Raw genomic sequence first — 20,187 nt, forward strand, 5'->3', positions numbered from 1 at the left:
CAAGCGATGGTATCAAAACAGCTGAACAATATTTTCTTGTTAAAAACACGCAGATCTATGTGAAGCCAGTAACTTTTGTCAGCCATGAAAAACTGTGCCACTCAAAATGTTGGTTAAAAGTTTCTGATGCTAGAAAGTGAAATCTGGCCTTGAGTCTTCAATCTGTGTCAAAATGTGTTTAAAATCACCTAGATTGTTGGAATTTTGAAATACTGGTACAAGTAAGAAAACACCAATTTTTATTTTTTTTAAGTCTAATTTAAGTTAGGCTGTGTTCTCTTTGTACATCATGTGTTGAATATTATTTTCATGACATTTTAAGAGGAGGAAAATAGATGGTGGCATACTGCCTGTAGCCCTTTAAAATGCACCAGAGGCTTGTGTACTTGATGGCGGATTTCTTTGATATTACTTCTCAATGCTGTGATGATGGATGAAAAATATTTTTACTAATTTCTGCTTATCTCATCTTGCATTTTTTTTTTATGCTTCTGAAAACATGGATGGAAAAATAACCTAGGATATACTGTATCTGATGGTCTGCAAAATTAGATTCCTGAAACACTGCTTTTAGCGTACAGTAGATGAAAGCTCAGTGATGTCTGTTGTGAATGTCTTATCTTCTTTTAGCATAACATTAATAAAATTCAAGTCTCATAATTTAAACAAATCCTTTATCCTCTACTTCAGATCCTATGAGATGTGCATACTCCACTTTGCAGGCTGTTTATCCATTAGACTGATTATAGGATCTCCACAAAACAATTAACATTAGGAAATGTTAATTACTGCTTACCTTTTTTTGAGTAGAATTTATTTTTCTGTATACTGTTATTATGTTATCCAGAAACACTTCAACAAAACATGGACATGAACCAGTTGCCTAGAATCAGCAATGTGTTGTGTAGCTGGACAGTTATGTGCAAAGTTATGTGAAAGTACTCTGACAGTGGTACCCTAGCTAATACCAAATGTGTCCTCCCTTTTTTAAAAAGGTGTATACATAAAGAACAAAGCACTTTTTTGTTTGCTTGTGCTTAAGTAGTCAGAGGGGTACAATGGGTTTGTAAAGCCTTGTTAGAGAAACTAGTATTTTGCTAAATTGTACTAGTGTAGTATGGAGAGCATCTACTGGCAAAAGCAGAATGGTCTGATATGAAGTGTCTGAGAAATAAATGTATAATTTGCGGAAATGAGTGCATGCCTTGGGCTTTGCTTTGGTTCAGGAGAGGCTGGTTTGATTGACTGTTCAAGATACTGAGATGTATGAGTAAAATAGGAGGAATGTTTCTGTGTCAGGAAGGTATCTGCATCTGTGTCCACAGCTTTCCATGCTCAAGCTCTTGTAGCTGGTTTCTTCTTTGGAGCACAAGATCAGCTCTTTCCCATAGACATAGTGAAGAGTGGAACTGCAGCTGCCCTTTTTTTGTTGCCTGTTAACAGCCTATATCTTGCTAGAAGGTGACCTTTTAAAATAATTAATTGAAGGCCCCTGGTTTGAACAATTAGTATCATGTAAGAATTAATTTAATCATCATGGGATTAAAAAACTCATTAGAATTGATGTTTAACATTCCATAGCAGTATGTGGTCAATGTATTTAAGAATTTTCCAGTAATTCAATAAAGTTTGTGGCACTGCATGTACTTTTGCTTGTCTACTGCCTGCAAGTATCCAACATCTATAAACATCTAATTATTTACATAGGCAAATATAAAATAGACATTTAATGCAGAAGTATTTCTGAAAAATGAACTCTGCCTATATCAATCTGTGCAGAAGATTGCCTGAATGTAGCATAGTCCTTTGGAATTCAAGAACTCTACCCAGAAGATGCACTGATTGCATCTCTGTTGAAAGCTGATCTGACCTTTGCATATGATACAGGAGCTCAAACCCCTTTTGAATAGGGGTAGGGGTGGGTGTGCTTCCCTAACCTAAAATACAATAAGTAAGTGTTCATGTTTACCATGTGGGCAAATGATACATATATTTTCAGATATAATAAATATATTCTTGATGGTATTTGTAACACTCATCCAGTTTTCCATTATGATGAGATGTGATCACTGGGAGCACAGGACACTATCAGCTGGATAACAGATTAAGTATCTAGAAGGAGTAAAAGACCTCATCAGTGTCAGTAGTTTTTGCCCTACGAGAATATCTTCCCTAATCCTGAAAAAGACAAAATTACCTTAAAACCTGATGTGTTATAGAGCAGAAGTGCAGCAAAATGTTTCATACAGTGTACATGCCACTGCTGTCCTGCTTAGCCCTCTTGCATCCCTTAGAAGACTCTTCTGCCTTCTTCACTCTACTAGAAGAAATCCTACTCCAGCAGGCAAAGTCAGGTTCATTAAATAGGGCAATACATGTCCCTTATATGTTAAAATTAGATTATACTTCTGCCCTGTTCTGTTTCTCTATTTTCCACACATCTGTTCCCTTTCCCAAACCCCCTTTTTCGCATGGTTGTTTCCCCATTTCCTGCATAGATGCAATTTGTGCTGTTATCTCTGCCGAGTAGAGAGAGGAAGAAGGACAGAGCGGGATGTGATAGAAGAGAGCTGGGCCATGTCTGAAAGCCAGCATCTGATCTGTGAGGGTGGGTTTTCATCTCTGGTCTTGTGTAGGCTGCTGCCTTGGCATTGTGCCACAGGAAATCTCAGCCCAGATGAGGTGTTCTAATTTTTCATGGAGATTATGGAGCTTTCAACCCACTTTCACAGTCTCAGATGCTGCTTTGTTCATAGATGAGTCTGACCCATGATTTCTGAGGTAATGCAGGATTTGGGCTTCCTACCTACTCTTAAATGAAGCAGGTGGCTCTGTTTTTATACATGAAGTCTCTTCTAAGCCCTACTCATTTTAGCATTTCCTGTCTCTTCCTTCATCATATTTAGCCATTTCATTTTTACCTCCCCAGCATGTGTACTTCTCCTGCCCCAGAAAGATCACATGCTTCCAATTTCGGTGATCCCAAGCAACAAGCCAAGCACAATAGTGCCCATGAATCCAGTTTTGTTTTTATTTCTAGTAAATGTAATTCTTAATTTCCTGATACCTCATTGTTGGGTAACTGCAGCATCCTTATATGGCCTTTTAGTCACAAAATGAAATTGAACGTAAATAAAAAAAAAGAAAGCAAGCTCAATACCCTGAAACTCAGGAGAGGAGACTTTCTCCCCTCCAGGGATTGGCATGGTAAAGTACCATGGGACAAAGCCCTGCAGGGAAGAGGAGACTGAGAAAGCTGGTTAATATTAAAGGATCATCTCCTCCAAGCTCAGGAGCGATTGTCCCAACATCAGGGAAGTCAGGCAAAAACTCCTGGAGGCCTGTGTGGGTGAACAAGGGGCTCCTGAACAAACTCCAACACCAAAAGGAAGCCTACAGAGAGTGGAAGCAAGGACAGGTATCCTGGCAGGAGCACAGAGAAATTGTCGGAGCTGCCAAGGATGAGGTTAGGAAAGCTGAAGCCCCAACAGGTTTAAATCTGGCCATGGAGATCAAGGACAGCAAGAAAAGCATCTATGGGTATGTCGGTGATAAAAGGAAGACTGGTGAAAATGTGGGCCCTCTCCCAGTGGAAAGGGGAGACCTGGTTACCCAGGACATGGAGAAGGCCGAGGTACTCAGTGACCTGTTTGCCTCAGTCTGCACTGGCAAGAGCTCCAGCCAGACTGCCCCAGTCACAGAAAGCAAAGGCAGGGACAAGGAGAATGAGGAACCCCCTGCTGTAGGAAAAGATCAAGTTTGAGACCTTCTAAAGGAGCTGGAGATTCACAAGTCCATGGGACTTGATGAGATGCACCCATGGGCCTGAGGGAACTGGTGGGTGAAGTGGCCAGGCTGCTCTCCATCATGTCTGAGAAGTGTGGCAGCCCAGTGAGGTTTCACTGGCTGGAAAGGGGGAAGGAAACAAGACCTGGGGAACTAGAGGTTAGTTGGTCTCACCTCAGTTCCCAAAAAGGTCATGGAGCAGATCCTCCTGGAATCTGTGCAAAGGCACATGGACAATAAGGGGGTGATTGGTGATGGCCACCATTCCTTCACTAAGGGCAAATTGTGGCTGACAAGTTTGGTGGCCTTCTGTGATGGGGTGGCAGTGTTGGTGGATAAGGCAAGAGTGACTGGCGTCATCTGTCTGGACTTGTGCAAAGTATCTGACACTGTCCTGTACAACATCCTTCTCTCTAAACTCAGAAGACATGGATTTGATGCATGTACCACTCGGTGTAAAGGAATTGGCTGGATGGTCAAAGTTGCAGTCAACAGCTTGATGTCCAGGTAGGGACCAGTGACAAGTGGCGTTCCTCAGAGGTCAGTGTTGTGAATGGAACTGTTCAACATCTTTGTTGTCGACATGGACAGTGGGATTGATGCACCCTCAGCAGGTCTGCTGATTTGCTGATGACACCAAGCTGTGTGGCGTAGTTGGCACACTGGGGGAAAGGGGTACCATCCAGAGGGACCTTGACACACTTGAGAGGTGGGCCATTGCCAACCTCATGAAGTTCAAGAAGGCCAAGTGCAAGGTCCTGCACCTGGGTCATGCAATCCCAAAAACAAATACAGGCTGGGCAGAGAATGGATTGGGAGCAGCCCTTAGAAGGACTTTGGAGTGTTGGTTGATAAAAATCTGTACGTGAGCCAGCAGTGTGCTTTCGCAGCCAAGAAAGCCAGCTGCATCCTAGACCGCACCAAAAGGAGCGTGACCGGCAAGTCAAAGGAGGGTATTCTGTCCCTCAGCTCCGGGTTCCCCAACACAGGAGGGCCTGTGGAGCTGTTGGAGCAAGTCTAGAGGAGGGTCACAAAGATTTTCCAAGGGCTGGAGCACCTCTCCTATGGAGATAGTCTGAGGGAGCTGGGCTTGTTCAGCCTGGAGAAGAGAAGGCTCCAGGGAGGCCTTAAAGCAGCTTCCAGTGCCTAAAGGGGCTACAAGAAATGTGGAGAGAGACTTTCTACAAGGACATGTAGAGACAGGGCAGGGGGGAATGGCTTTAACCTGATAGAGGGGAGATTTAGATTAGATATTAGGGAGCAATTCTTCTCTGTGAGGGTGCTGAGGCGCTGGCACAGGGTACCCAGAGAAGCTGTGTCTGCCCCATCCCTGGCAGTGTTCAAGGCCAGGTTGGACGGGGCTTGGAGCAACCTGCTCTAGTGGAAGGTGTCCCTGCCCTTGGCAGGGGTTGGAACTGGGTGAGCTTTAAGGTCTGTTCTGACCCAACCAGTCTTTGATTCTGTGACACGATTTTGTTGTCTGGAAATTCACTTTAAATTAAGCAGATAAAAAACCCCCAAAACAAAAAAAACGTGATTACTTTGGCATTTACTGAGTCAGTAAGTTCAAAGACATTTATTGTGGTAGATAGAGACTTATTTTCCTTGTATGCTGAAGATCATTTCTAGCATAAAAGAACATAAAAGTCCATTGTAATCCATAAGTGAGTCACACTGTCAGTATTTAAGATGCATCTCTGACTTGGAGGAGATAGCATGCAAAGTCGATTACTACTGTAAATAGTACCCTGTACCTTTCGTCATGCAGTTTAAAGTCTGGAAGATAACAGGTTTGCTCAGTATGATTATCAGGAAAGATAACCTGAGTGCTACTGAATCAGTCAGTTGTGTTTATTCTCTTTGACTGATAATCTTTCTGAGAATGCTTTGCCCTCTCTTCTCTGCATAGGTTTTTATTTGCACTTTGTTGAGTCTTTGGTGTTGCTCTTTTCACAGTAAGAGCCTGATGGACCACAGTTCTGTCTTTCATGTCCTTCGCTCTGTAAAATTCCTGTCTATTACTGCTGTCAGGGATGTTTTATTATTCTTTTTATTGTGGGTTTTGTTGGGTTTCTTTTCTTCCAGAAGAAAAATTTGTTGATTGGCTCTGGCTTGTGAGTTCATGCAACAAAGAAAGAACTTTAATGGTACAGTGCTATACCAGCAGAAAGAACCAAAGCTAGCCTGTGCTTGGTCTGCTAGCAGATCAGAGAGGAAGAAGCAAGACATTTCCTCTAGGCGAACATGAAGGAACCCTAAGTGCTATCTGGAACGCGTGTGTGTGCACATGCATGCAGGAGAAAGATGCTACAGCTTTGCTGTAGATACATAAGCAGTCTTTTAACTACTTAAAAACTGGCAGAATGTTTAATACGTGTTACAGGAATGGGTGTAACTCGGTACCAGATCAGTCTGTGGCTTTGACCCTTCTTTCTCACTAGTATTTGAACAGCTCTCTTTCTGCAAAATATGTAAGGCAAAATTCAGTTAATATCTACGTGTGCATTGCTGTTTCAAAAGCGCCAAAGGCTGGCTTTGAGAGGTTTCATTCCTGATGACCATTAGTTCTCTTTAGGAGATAGGAGATCAAATGCAACTGATGCATCAGAGTGCTTGTGTGTTGCTCTTCATAGGCTGACTCTAATGCTGAGATTACAGTGTTTTCCATGGCACTGATGAGGAACTTTGTTAAAAAGCCAGATGACTCCCTCCACTGCCCCCAGCTCCCCATCAAGCACTGAAAACATCCACAGTGATTTTGTGCTTAGGATGATGCACTGTGTGTGTGGGCATAGCATCTTTATGCTGCTGTTAGTGTGTGCTTGGGTTGGGGCTATCAAACCCTGCTGCTCAGATTCCCTCATCACAGATGATATGGCTGTGGGATAGGGCAGCAGCACTGAGATCTGGATAGGTTGTGGGTCCAAGACAGCTGGGTAGAGGTCTTGCTTATAGAGTTTGGTTGTCAGGATATGCCTTGCAACATGAATGAAGTCATAGCCAACCAGGGTTACACGTGCACTCCTTTGAGCGTGCCATCTTGTGCTGTTGTTTATTTCTGTGAATTATTCTAGACAAAAATAATGTTGCCTGCCACCCACCAGTGTTGAACTGAACAAACTGACCCATGGCAGCAAGTGTGCTGAAATTAACGTCCTATTAAGAGATTTACTTTTCCCTCTCTGGTAACAATATATACAAAAATGATCTGCTATACTAGATCAATGCTAGGTAGCATCAAAATGCTTTTAAGCAAGCCACAACTTGACCTTCTTAATTGTTCATAGAGATGTATGATGTTTAATGGTGCAGTGGTGGGCAGCCTATCGGCTGTGATTGCTGGGCGGTGATAATTGCTCTCTTTGTTCTGAGGTGTATTGTATACTTCTAGCTGTTCTGTTTTGATGGTTACCAGCCTGCTTCTGCACTTAGAAACAAGAGAAGTAGCAGCTACCTACAGCATCTCTAGACCAGGCCATCGAGGAAGAGATCAGTGATTGTTTTACCCTTCTCAAGGGCAGGTGACACCAAGAATCCTGCTGCAGTTATTGGAAAGCTGTGATCCCATAAAACTACTCGCCACAATGCAAACAGTAACCTTACAACAGTCCTCAAAAAACCCCACAGTGTAATTCAAAACAGGACACATGAATGACCTCTTTTTAAAAAATTAGGAAACTAAGCTGGGCAGAAGGGAAGCTACTCTTGTCTGTACAAGTGAAAGCATTGTATAAGCTGTTCCGTGGTAGTTTGCTGATGGGCTGGGAAAGCAAGCTCCTTGGCCTTTCTGCTTCTGGTTAACTGGCAGCTCCTGTTCTTCTTTGTTTTGGATAAATTCCATCTGAGAGACTTGCTTTCTTGTGACTTTGCAGCACTGACTGCCTGGGCTGGCTGAAGACGCGATAGGTTTGCTCAGAGGAACACAGTGTCAGGGTCTTCCTTTAAAATGTCTGCCTGCGTTTCTAGGCTAAAGCTGCTACTGCAGGACTGGGTGTCTGAGGGAAAGTACTCAGCAAATAGAAGTTAAAAATAAAAGTATTAGAAGATTAAACAGTAACAAGGTTTGACTTGCTTCTGAACTCTACAGACTCTACAGAAAGCAATCTGTGGTTTTGCTGCTGATCCTCTAAATGTCCTTTGTTAATTGTTTCTGGGAGTATGTGCTGTATTCTGAAAGGTGTTGACAAGGAAATAAAGCTTTGGCTTTTAAATAAGCCCCAGACCTAACGCTCTTTTTTACTGAAATGCTGAACACTGCTAATAGTGACCTGTGTCTCTATAAGCGGTGATCAAAAAAACTAAATGGCTCAGTTAATCACTCTAGCTTTCATAATTTGTTTAGTCCTCTTTGTGAATGCTTGTTTTCTTTTTTCCTGGTTAGGATTTTTTTTAAGGACCCTGAACCTTTATTATTCATCCTTTAATGTCATAGCAGTAACAGAAAATTAATTTTAATTTTTTGCCACAATGGAATATAACCTTTAAAAAAGTTAAAGGTTTTAAACCGATAGAAAAAGTGTTGCTCAACTTTGTGCACAAGACATAAATATGTGTTCTTGAGCAATGAGGCTTACACTTAAAGTCCAAGATTGAAAATCAGAATGGAAAAAGGCACCAAAACTTTCAGCTGCTCTAGAACACTATATTCCTCTTTGCTATTGCACTTACATGTAATGTGAGGTGATCCACAGTAGTGCAAAATTGTGTCTCATGAGGAGTGTATAAACCTTCAGTTGGTTCTTGTGTTTACATCTGTTAGCCAAATAGTCTATGTGACTCTAGCCCAGAAATTTGTAAGATGAGACAGCTGTGTTAGGTACTAGTGCAGTGATAGAAATGTTCCCATTTTCTCATTGTAGATAAAATCAAGTGGCACTTTGCCTGATCCTTTTTAATTAATGACTTGCACGAGCTTGTGGTAACTTAGTGGATACTCCTGATGGTTTGATGGTGATCCAAGCCCTCCTTAAATTCTCAGCTCTCAATCTGAATTTGTTCAGCCATAGTAAAGGTGGCCAGAAGGGTCATTTCATTTAGTGAAATAAAAGTACTCTGGTATTGTACTCTAGTGCCTGTTCTTATTTCTGTCAGGTCCTTTTAGCTCATTTCCCTCTTGTGCTTTCTTGCCTACTGAAGAGGTCTTAGCCCTCTTCTGTGGTGTTCCAAGACTCAACTGGAAATGGTGTTTCTTGTTATGAAACACTCTTGGTATACTGCTTACTAAAATCTTGGCTTCATTCTAAAAAGCTATTCTACATTTGTTTTGTATTTTAGAAGCTTATTCCACTGAAATACCACATGTTTAATTTTGGGAAATATACTTCCAGTATACTGGAAGAATGTACATTTTTATGGAATCTGAGATCTGTGAGCTCTGTGTTGAGGGTCTTAGTGAGAAGAAAAGGAGGTTTATTAAACCTAGAAGAAAGAACTGACCAGGATCTTCCCAGCTCTGTTTGTATTCTATAAACAGTAATTTATCAGCACCAAATGCAGTCTGATTTCCTGATCTCAGTTTACTTTTATAAACTTGTTTAGATGCCCTTGTCTTTCCTCAGCATGGGATATAACAGGAGGATTAAATAATTTACCAGCATGACTTTAAGCAGCGGACAGCAGTAAATGATAATGTTCTGATGGGGAAGTATCTTATCAGTAGATCCAGCCACTCTCAGAGACATGTAAACAGAACAAAATGGCACGCAGGCAGTCTAATTTGGCTGCATTAAAAACTTGGAATATTCTGCTTTTCTACAGTGTCCCTGCTGATCAAGGCTTGACAGTGTGAAGTGGGGAGGAGGAGTTCCTCCTTGAATAGTTGCATAATTGAGACACAGAGCGAGCATATGTTATGTTCAGCTAACTGTGGGAACTTAGATGTGCTTTATAAAATGTGTTAACGACAAGAATATTGTAGCTTCCAAGGCACCAGGCTGCTGGCATCGCTTAGTCCTTAATTGGAGGTTTATATGAAACCTCATTTTTTGAGTACTGAAACTTACGAATACAAGATAATGTGATAACCAAGACACACGCTGTTGGGTATTTAAGAGCACACGGAGTAACTAGTCTGACTTGTCTGTATCATCTATTCCGGTGTTAGTGTATGTTGTGGTTTTGTGTTTTTAGAATTACCACTTTCCATGTTCGATCTGTCTGGACTTCTTGGTGTTCTCAAGTTCTTACAGGTTTAAATTTGTTCCTAAAGGTGATCCGGAAAGGATGTTTTCTTAACAAATTGGGGTCATGCAAGTTATTTTTATGGAACAGAAAAGCAACTTGAAAAGGCTAAAAAAAAGTTCTGTTTTCATTAACCTTCAAAATATCAAGACTGGCAGCCCAGGTCTTCTGTGATGATGCTGAAGGACCGAGAGATATTCTGTTAGCTCCTGAATCTTAAATGAAGCAGCATATGTGTTGACTCTTTAATAAATCCATCTTTTATCCAAAATGTTAGATGCTGAAGTGAAGTGGGTGTTAGTAAAAACAAACAAAAGCAGAGTTTTGAGATTCTGGCTGAAAATCCCTTTGTGTTACTGCATGTCTTTCTGTTTGCTTCTGCAGCATTACCTTCCTAGTTACTCTCTAGTTGTAGCCAAGACCCAGCTTCTCAATGTAAGGAAACTTGCAGGGTAAGGAGCTGGTGTCTAAAGGCAGCTGTTCTTGTCTCCACCCATAGACTGTCATTTGTTTTTGTCACTTTGACGACTCTTGTCTATTGGAGGTGGTAATGTTTCTACCAGAAGGAAGGACCTTGTATCTGCGAGGCTTGATTTAGCTTTTGGTGGCATTCTCCTTGTTGCAGTTTGAAACTGTGAGTAATGTTGTGCCAACCGTTGGACCATTTTCTGTCAAGGAAACAAGGGCAAAGAGAGTTTGAGGTGGTTTCAGGGGTCAGGCTCCCTGTTTTCCCTTAAAGAAGCACTCATTCCCTCTGTGTGGATTAGAGTGGTTTGTGCAGAGGCTGTCAGTCTTGGGAGTTCTGTCTTTGGGAAAAGGTATAGGACAGGTACGCTCCATTTCCTCCATAGTTTTTCTGGTCTGCATATTGATTTTGGAAATTTACAGAATCTTCTGATATTTCTTATTCAGTTGCTTTGGGATGTTACATGTGCATTCATTTGTGACTAATTACAAGGGTTTAACTACCAAGTAATCTGAGTGCAACAGCGTTGTGCCACTGCAGAATTACTCTGGGTCATTAATAGTAATCTGGACTGCAAATGCCTGAATGGTGGATTACTTTGCTTCTCATTGTTTACCTTAGGTAGGAACCTTTTGATGGAAGGAGGTGCTGAGGTTGCTATCCCCTTTGGTGCTTGCTTGAGGTTTTCAAGAATGACATACACATAAGCTGTTGTTTGACTTACACATTAATAGGAAATGGTCTTCTTTTTAACATGCCCTATTTAATAGGGCAAATTAAAGCTCATTGCAGAGTTCTGTCAACTACATCCTCTTTTTCCTCAGGCCTTTCTCCATGTCTCTCTCTGATGCTCTTGCTCTTCCTGCCTTTTGTTTCAATACCCTTTCTCACTTTCTTCTGCTGTCTTCGCTTCTCATCTCTCTTTGCCACATGTGTTTTGCCTTGTTTGCTTTGCCAGGTTGGTGGTGTGTTCCTCTTTCTCATCTCCTTTTCCCCTGAAGAACACTCAGGCCTCTGTCAAAGCTGACCACTAGGTAATCCATGGATTCTTATTGTAAAAACCAAGCCTGAGATGAGAGCCTGGAGTACAGGGACACTGAAGTACTGACCTATATTGGGGACCTGCATTGCTCTTTGTGAACCTTTTATGTCTGAGAAGAAAGGAGCAACCTGGTTGTGGCTGTGATGTGCCATTATTTCCCACATAGGGAGAGCAGGTTAAAACCTGATTTCCTTTTTTTTTTTATGATTTTGTTTTTCCTTGGAGTAGTCCACATCTGTGCCTATTTCTATTTTTCCTGCCCACCTTTTCGTCCTCAATAGAGTTGAAACAGCAGGAGAGCCTTTCTGCAGTACATGTACATAGGGACTAAACCCTTGGGAAGCCAAGTTACTCACCAGGACCACTTATTGCTTATTTAAGTACTACTCTGGTGGTGATTTTTTACGACAAAGATTTTTTTTCTTTTTTTTTTTTTCCCCAAAACTCTTTTTTGCAATTTTAGCTAAAAGCAAGAAGTCCATTCTAACTTTGTGACTTTTGTTAACAAGGGCAGGGAAAGGGATTTGTTGAATCTTCTGAGCTCCTTGCCTGTAGCTAGAGATGATAGCGAGGACAGAAAGCTCTTCCCTGTTCTCTGCCAGCATGTGAAGGATTTGTTTATTGCTTGCTTTGCGTACGCATCAACACTCCTGGATGTAAACTTCACTTTTTGAAGTGTTTTTACAGACCATTTTCTAGATATGCTGGTTCTGAAGATTTTCTTGGAGTCGCAAGTTGTGTGCATGCCTCCGAAGTGCTTTGAGGGTTGTATGTAGTAGTTTGTTGCCTTCATCATACTGAGAACATGGTTGTTGATAAATAATAACTTGGCTATCTTATCAACTTGTAGTTTAGCTAAATTTGTTGTTACCTTTAATTCTAACAGTGAGGTTTGCTTACAGGTAGTTTTTCATGCTGCATTACTGGTGTGGTGCTTTTGGGTTAACTTTGTTCTGGAAAGGAGGCAGAAATGGAAACGTGAAGCAACTTTGGACATGACTTGCAAAGTTTAGCCTAGAATTGGATACTGCTCTGAAGTTAACTGATCTAGGAAATAACAGTGCTTTAACTGCTCTTGCTTAGTGTGTTGATAAGTGTTTTGTCTACCTGTGTGAATACATACATGATTGCTTTAGAATTCCTAGAGTTTATAGTGATTTAAATATTCAGAATATCTTATAAACTAACTGGACAGTTACGAGTAAGCTCCAAATAAATTTAATGTTGTATTTATAAAGCAAAAAACATCATATGTTTTCAAACTTGCAACCCGTAAGGCATTTTAAATACATGGAAATTATGCTTGTGGTTTGTTTTTTCTAAGCTTTTTTTCCCCATTCCTATTCTTTGCTGCCATTTGTGTTACATGCAGGCAACTGGAGTTATTTCGGATGGGGAGAGCAGCTGAGTACGTAACAGTTTGATTTCTTGCAAGTTTTCTGATCCTATAGTGATGCAGCATGCTCCGGTGTAAGGAAAGTGCAAATATTCATGCATATAGAAAATCTGTTCCATTATATTTTCTTTCGCTGAGTCTTCGTATTTGTGTATGGATAGTTGTTCATTTTTTCACTGTTCAGCTTTGTTTTGGCCATGTTTTAAATGAGTTGTTTGTGCCTTCTACTGGAATTTGAGGATAAGATGGCAGAATTGGACTTTTTTTCCTTTAATCAACAAAGTTGATTCTAACTTTATGCTTATATATATCTTCTGTGTTGGCCTTCATATCCATGTAAGCCCCAATCAGTGTCTGGAGTAACCGAAAACTGTAAGTGAATCAGTAGTAATTGTTTTACCAAGATGCAAGGATATGGAGGAAGTGATCACAGGAATTCCAAATACTACAACTGAGAGTAAATCTGAAAGCAGAATTTTGGTTTCAGAATCTGAAAGTAGAATCTGAAAGCCTGTTCTAGATCAGTGACACAGTACCATGGCAAAACTGATAGGGGTTTGCTTTAGCTGGTTCTTACCAGCTTTGGAAAAGTACAACTCAGATACCACAGCAGTCGGTGATCTGCAGAGCTAATGCCTGCTTCTAAAGACTGGTGTGACAATTTTTGCAGGGACCACAAAATTTTTGTTAATTTTCTCAGAAGAAGGTGCACAAAACATCTTCACTTTGTTGGAAGTCCTACAGGTTCCAACAGGCAAGGCTTCTGCTCAAGATACAGTGCATGGGTTCTACTGTCTATGGACCCGCAAAGATTGACCAGTCAATCTTAAAAACAAAGGTATCTGTTTCCTGTGTCAAAACCAAGAGTGAGGTTTCACACAGGGGGAATATGCTGAGGGGAGCATGGAAAGAGTGATCACTGTAACTACTGCCAGCAGGTAGGAGATTCTGCTTGGTGCTTTTCTATTTTTGACACAATGGAATTTGGAAAGGACACAATGGGATTTGGAGAGGACACTCTTACTGCAGTCAGGTAACTTAAGTTTAATGTTCAGGTGATGCTACAGTGCATTTCATACATGGACCTGCTCTGCATTCTTGAAGTCTTCCAACAGTGACTTCCCAATTTCTCCTCCCACAACGTGTTTTGTTCTCCTTGTTCCCCTGTCTTTGGTCAAACTACTTGTTCTTTGGGCATCGACGCTGTTGACCCATCTTCTCATGCTGTCATTGTTGGTTGTCTCAATTGTTTGGGTGTGATAACTGAGAACTCACTGAAGTTTTGTGTAGTACTAAAACAAAGATCAGTGTCATAAATAGCTTTCTTCTATTCTCTAATTTTATGTGTTTGAGGGGGAATTTGGGTGCTTAGGTGTTGGTCAGTAGGGATTTAGGAAGGTTGTGCAGAAGTTATTTCTCCTGTATACCTGTGGTGTTGGTGTATGGTGTTTTTGTTTTAAATGGTACTTGTATTCATGGAGATCCCTCCCTTCCTCCCTGCCTCTACTTCATCTGTCTTGTGCTGTCCTCTTTGAAATCATGTTAGTATACTGATAAGGAGGCCTGTGCCTGTGCTGATGATGTTTACTAGTGAACTCCATTAGCTTGACAGTGTAATAAAAAACATACTTCTAATGGTAAACTTAAAACAGTGACTGAGAAGGAAGCAGCAGAAACAGCATGTTGGTAGATGGAAGATTTTAGTGCTTCTTGCAAGAGGAGTGCTGAGCCTTACTAGTTGGGAAGAGGGGGAATTAAAAGAAGGACAGCTTTCCTTTAGTTGTCCTCCTGATGAATGAAAACCTCGTGGTTTAATTTAAGGAAAGGCTTAAAGAAGTAGGGTATATGTTTATACTTCAGGCCATCAGTCCAGCTGTTGACTTTCAGCAGCAGAAAGTATTTTCAAGTGGAGAAAAAGGGTTATGAAAGCTCTTAAACTGAAGACTGGATATTGCTAACTTGCTGTCTAAAAATTATGCAAATTTCTAATGTATTTTTAACTGATGAGGGCAATAGGATGGACTAATGAAGTGTAAAGGTGCATTTAAATAATTCCTGTGAATTTTTATGGTAGATACAGAAGATCTTTAATATAAATTTTGATTACAAGATTTCAGAAAGTGCACATGATTGTCGGAAGTGACCAGTGGTTGGGTAGACAATGGAGTTTTTGGGTGTGAGACTTAAGGAGAAAAGTCATTGGCAACTATTGTGAAAAGCAGTTTAAATGGATGCGGAGTGGGGAAGGTGTGTTGCAAAGGCTCTGGTGTGGAGCTGCCAGGGATCTCTTCTGGACTTACAGTGGAAATCATCGCTTCAGTTAGTACACTTTCTTCTACTATTACACAAATAGACAAGAGCTGTGAAAAGCTCGGTGGCTTATTTTAGAGAAGTAGCGGGGATTTTGAGATACAGAACCTTACGTGAACCTCCTTCTTCCTGAGTGTGCTGCACTTAGTGCTTTTGTCCAAGGTTTTGCTTGCTTTTGTGGAGGATAAAGCTTAGGGACTGGACCTCAGCTCCCATGGCTGATGAGGCATCACGTCTAGAAAAGCAGGAGGCAATTTTAGCAGATTGCAGCCTTGAGAAGAGCTCCTGCTGTGCATTGGGACCTTAAAACAACAAAACCACTTCTGAAAGTGTATTCATCCAGCCATCTGTGATAATTTGCTTTCCTTCCTGTCCTGAAACTTGATATAAAGGAAGTTGCCAGAGGTTAAATATGACCAGTAGAGCTAGTGTGACAGGACTGTGCAAAGTCGTTTTGAGGTTAGTATATTAAAAGCTCCATGTGTTCTGGCCTGCAGCAGTGGTGTAATCAATTCTGGAGGCAGGACTGGGGAGGAATAACATGGTTTCCAGGAGGCAGTTTGCTTCAGAGAAGCTATGTCCTGTCTTGATTTTCCCCACTCGTTGTAAAATCCTACTGTGTGATGTGACTGTCCAGTGGGTTTTCTTCTTAGCATCCTATATGCATGAATATTCAATTATTAAATACAAACAGCATGCTTCTTTCCTGCCCCTTCAGCCTTACCCCCCACTCTCTACACAGTGCATCCAGTGACAAAGAAACCGTTTTCATCCCTTGAGAGCTCTTTGGTATATATGAAATTTCTCAGACTGGGATAAACCAGTTATTGACTTTTTATGTTTATTGTTATGTATGTTCTTATTAATTAACTGATATTCAGGGGCTGAGGATAAGCTGCAATTTTCCTTATGGAAGACTTGGTGTGTCATCTGTTTGAAGAAGATATTGCTTGAATTTGTCACACTACAATGTGTGTTGTGAGGGTTATTTTGCTGAAACATGGTCTGTAATAATGCCTGACCCCTCCTTTTGAAGGGATGCTGCATCCCAAAGCTGCTTCTGCAAGTTCTTGTCAGTCTCTAGCTTAAATAAAGTATAAGTGTCAAGTATGTTAATGAATGGGATCATCGCCATGTGCAGGAATTTCACAGTATACTTTCTTGCAAAGGTAATGTGTGCTGTAAGCCACATATGGGCCAGGTTTTGGTGCCTTTAATCAGGCTGAGCTATGTCTTGATTTGTGAATGCTTCTGTTGAAGTGAGATTGCTCATAAAGTAGGTGAAATTCAGTACGAATCAGAGTTTCTAGAGTTGGGCTTTGTTTATGAGTCAGTTGAGGATTTCTGCCTGGTGTTAACGTCTATGGATGTTGTAGGTGCATATATCAGAGAAACAATGTGCTCCTGCCTCATCGATATTTGTGGTAACTGGAGCCTTGCATCCTTCAAACATGTCATCAGGGGTACGTTTTGTGTTGGGACCTCTAAGAGACTTCCTCATGCTAAAAACCAATAAGGGCTGGAGAAATTCTTTATAAAGAATGCCACCTGCTATAAACATACATTCTGTAAATGTTTGATTAACATTTAAGCTAATCTGCTACATAAGGTCCTTTCCAACCCTAACCATTCTGTGATTTTATGATTCTATTTTTACATGTTGCTTAGAGATTCTGTGCTTCACTTGGGAAATCTTCATTTGATAGTGCAGAGGCTAACAAATCCAGATAGTGCTTCTGAAACAGTCTAATTAGGGAATTTGAAGTCTATTGAGCCTATCAACTGGGCATAGTTGCTGACCCAGAGGAGCTGTTTCCTGCTTCCTCATAATCATAATTGTATAAGTCTTTGCACACCCTGACAGTGAGTTTAGCCCAGTGTTAGTGAGTTAGTGCATTCACTGGTTTTCTGACCCAGATAACTGTACTACAGATTTTTACTTGTTATTGCAGTGTTGTGGTGAGATAAATAGTTTCTCTCTAAATCTGTTATGGTGTCTTCTGCCAGATCTAGAACCTAATTTAGGGCTAATTTAAGCTCCTGCAAGTTCTTATAATGACTGTGCAGCCGCAGCTGGAGTACTTTAAATCATACCAGAGTTATTTAGGCTTTACCTTAAATGCGAGTTGCATCTGATGAGAAGAAGAAATCAGACAAGCTCCAAAATGAGGCATTAGAAGGCACTTTGAAACAGTATTTCTGTCCAAATAAAAGCAATTATTGTGGCTTGGACAGTAATCACTGAAGTGTTCAGCAGTGACATTGCTCAGGTGAGTAATAGCTCATTGTCCTTCTGAAGACGGCTTGTGCCTTGTGATCTACAAATAGATCGGTCCTGGGTCCACAGGCTGGAAATTTCGTGGTCCTTTGGCACCTCAAATCATTTTTGTGTAGCACATCTTGAGTGTTTCTTCTATGTGCTGAACTGTATTTAAATTGAGGGACATTGTACTTTTAATACAGCTGAATAAAGCAGTATATGATTGCTATTCATTTATATTCAATTGACTAGAGACTGACAAGAACTCCGCAGCATTTAAACTACTAAAAAGCAGGAGGCTTAACTCCATTTTCAGTATGGACAATTAAATTGAATTGATTGTGATTAAGGGGGTAGAGCCAGGCTTTTTCAAGTGGTTTGTGTTTCGCAGACGTTTTCTGCTGGAGTTGTTTTCTACTCTCCATCTGCTTCAGAGCACTGATAGAATCTTAGTTGGGAAGGAACTGAGGATATTGCTAAGAACAAATTCTACCTTGGATTAAAAAAATCAAAATTAAATTGGAGGTTTGGGAAGTGCCAGTAGAAGAGAGGTGTTTCCTGGTGCTGCATTCCATCTGCTTGGAATTTCTGCAGTTAAATTCAGGTTTCTTTAAGGATCTGGCATGGAACCAGCACTTTCCCTTCATTGTGCAGCCTGTGGTGGATTGCTGTGTAGGACACACACCATTGAGTAACTTACCAGAGTGGGCTTTAATTTGATTGTCCTTTTTACACAGGCTTTTGGTGGCAGAGAGAGTGAATAATGGCTGATCCTTATTTCCCTTTGTTTCAAGCATGTTAATGGTGCACTCCGCTGCCTTAGGGTGTGTGTATTTCACTTTAAGCTTGCACAGATAACCTTGCATCCTGCACAGCCAAACACCAATGTTGCATTTTTGATACCTTTCCTCACTGTAACTCTGCATTCTCTTTCCCTGAAGGGTTAGCAAGCAGAAGTGTTTCTGCAGGGAGAGGGACTCACTGGAAAGGAGCTTTTTTCCTTTGTGAAGGTTGTCATTAGTCTTTCGCTACTAACTTAAGCTAATGTACCTCTGCGTGTGTTAAATGTAGCAATTTTCCTATGTAAGAAGTAGCATAATCAGTTACAAGCAGAGCTACTTTCCCAGCTCTGATTTTCCTACTGAGTGCTTTTCATTAGTTTCTCTTAACTTAAACTAATAGTTAAAGAAAAACCCAAAAACTTGAAAAAAGGAGGCACTAAACAAAAAATAAATCCAGAAGCCCAAAGTACTGGATAAGGATGTTAAGAAGAGCTACTATTACAGATTAAAGTTTGAAAAGTTCTAGGAAAATGCTCCTTTCTGTAAAGGAATATTGTGGGTTGATTTTTTTTTTCTACCCAACATATAAATGTTGATTTTGGCAGCAGCAAAGAACCTAACATTTTGGGTGTTGGGGAACGACTAAAGAGAGATAACCTCCTATAATAGGAAGTGTGAAGAAAGTGTATGGAGGTGATCACTGGAATTCCTTGGCACATACTTGAGAGAACTGAGGGTTATAACCAGCTACCAGATGGAGACATATCCATAGCAGAAACAGGGGGTTTTGTCATTCTTTAAACTAAAAAAAGCCCACTAAAAACTATGTGGGCTTCAGTGTCCCAAGCACATTAACTTGAGGGAGCCATGCCCTTAACTGCTTTTGTTTCTTAGCCTTTGAAGATGCTGACAGTGCTGTGGATGATCGAGATAGTGACTACCGCAGTGAGACAAGTAACAGCATTCCTCCTCCGTACCACACGACTGTGCAGCCCAATGCCTCTGTGCACCAGTTCACTGTGCCATCACGCCTGCAGCAGCAAGGGGTCTTGCGGGAAACCTGTGCTGACTCCTTACAGAACTACGATCTGGATTATCAGGAGCACGTGGCCATCAGGTAGGCGCTGTCTTCTGGGTGGCTCTTCTTTTCCCATTGATTTTTGCCATAGCAGAGCCTGAAGGTGCGAGGCTAGCAGAGGAGGGCGGCTCAAGGGCTCTGAAAGGAAGGTGTTGCGTGTTTTGTTAACACTGTGAACTAGGAAAAACCCTTTATGCAATGTGTTACTCCAGAACTGACAGTTTAAACAAGTCAGTTTTAAAGATGTGCTCAGATGAGCTCATTTAGTCTTGGTCATACCTCCAACTCACCTGTGGAAGGCCGGAGCACTGGGTAGTCGGTTGCTCTGGTACTGCAGCATGGGTGTGCCTCCCAAGCCACTTAAACGCAGTATAGCAGTTATCCTATTAGGAGTTTCTAAACATGGGTCAGATTTATCTTCTGTTCTAGATTAGCTCCTATTCTTCCGTTAGCGCTGACAAAGCAGCATATTCAAGAAGAAAGTCTGTAACCAATTATTTTATTATTTTTTTATTTCCTTACCTAGTTACCATCTAGAACTGTTGAATAGTAGGGTTTTTTTTCTCTTTTGGTTTCCTTTGAGCTGTATGAAAGATAGTTTACTTGCTTTAAATTAGCTTTTTGACCATACATCAGCAGTTTTGCAACTGCTTACATCATCTTTAAGTATTAAGCGTTACAGCACTAACTTCCCAAGATCAGTGGCTGTGAGCTAGAGCTGGTTGTGCTGGGAACTGTGGAAACTTTACAAAACCATTGTTCCAAATAGTTAGGTAAGTGTAAGGGGAAAGCAGAAGACCTTAAAAGGTCCTGGTTGGCTTGGTAATAATGGGTGTGTAGAACCTGCCATGCTGCTGCTTCTGCCTTTGATGTGGGAGGAAGGGGCA

At 41.0% G+C, this 20,187-nt stretch overlaps 1 protein-coding gene across 3 annotated transcripts in view; it reads left to right on the forward strand.

The window, feature by feature from the left end:
- UNC13B (unc-13 homolog B) overlaps positions 1-20,187 on the forward strand; it is a 212,763-nt gene that overhangs the window by 46,392 nt on the left and 146,184 nt on the right. For all 3 annotated transcript variants that reach the window (XM_061477266.1, XM_061477269.1, XM_061477267.1), the window contains exon 8: positions 19,117-19,339. In XM_061477266.1, coding sequence (XP_061333250.1) covers positions 19,117-19,339 — 223 coding nt within the window. The remainder of the gene's footprint in view (positions 1-19,116; positions 19,340-20,187) is intronic.

Source organism: Pezoporus flaviventris, unplaced genomic scaffold, assembly GCF_033815535.1.
Source record: "Pezoporus flaviventris isolate CSIRO_AGI_PZ_B2104156 unplaced genomic scaffold, CSIRO_AGI_Pfla_v1 ptg000100l, whole genome shotgun sequence".
Lineage (NCBI taxonomy): Eukaryota > Metazoa > Chordata > Aves > Psittaciformes > Psittacidae > Pezoporus > Pezoporus flaviventris.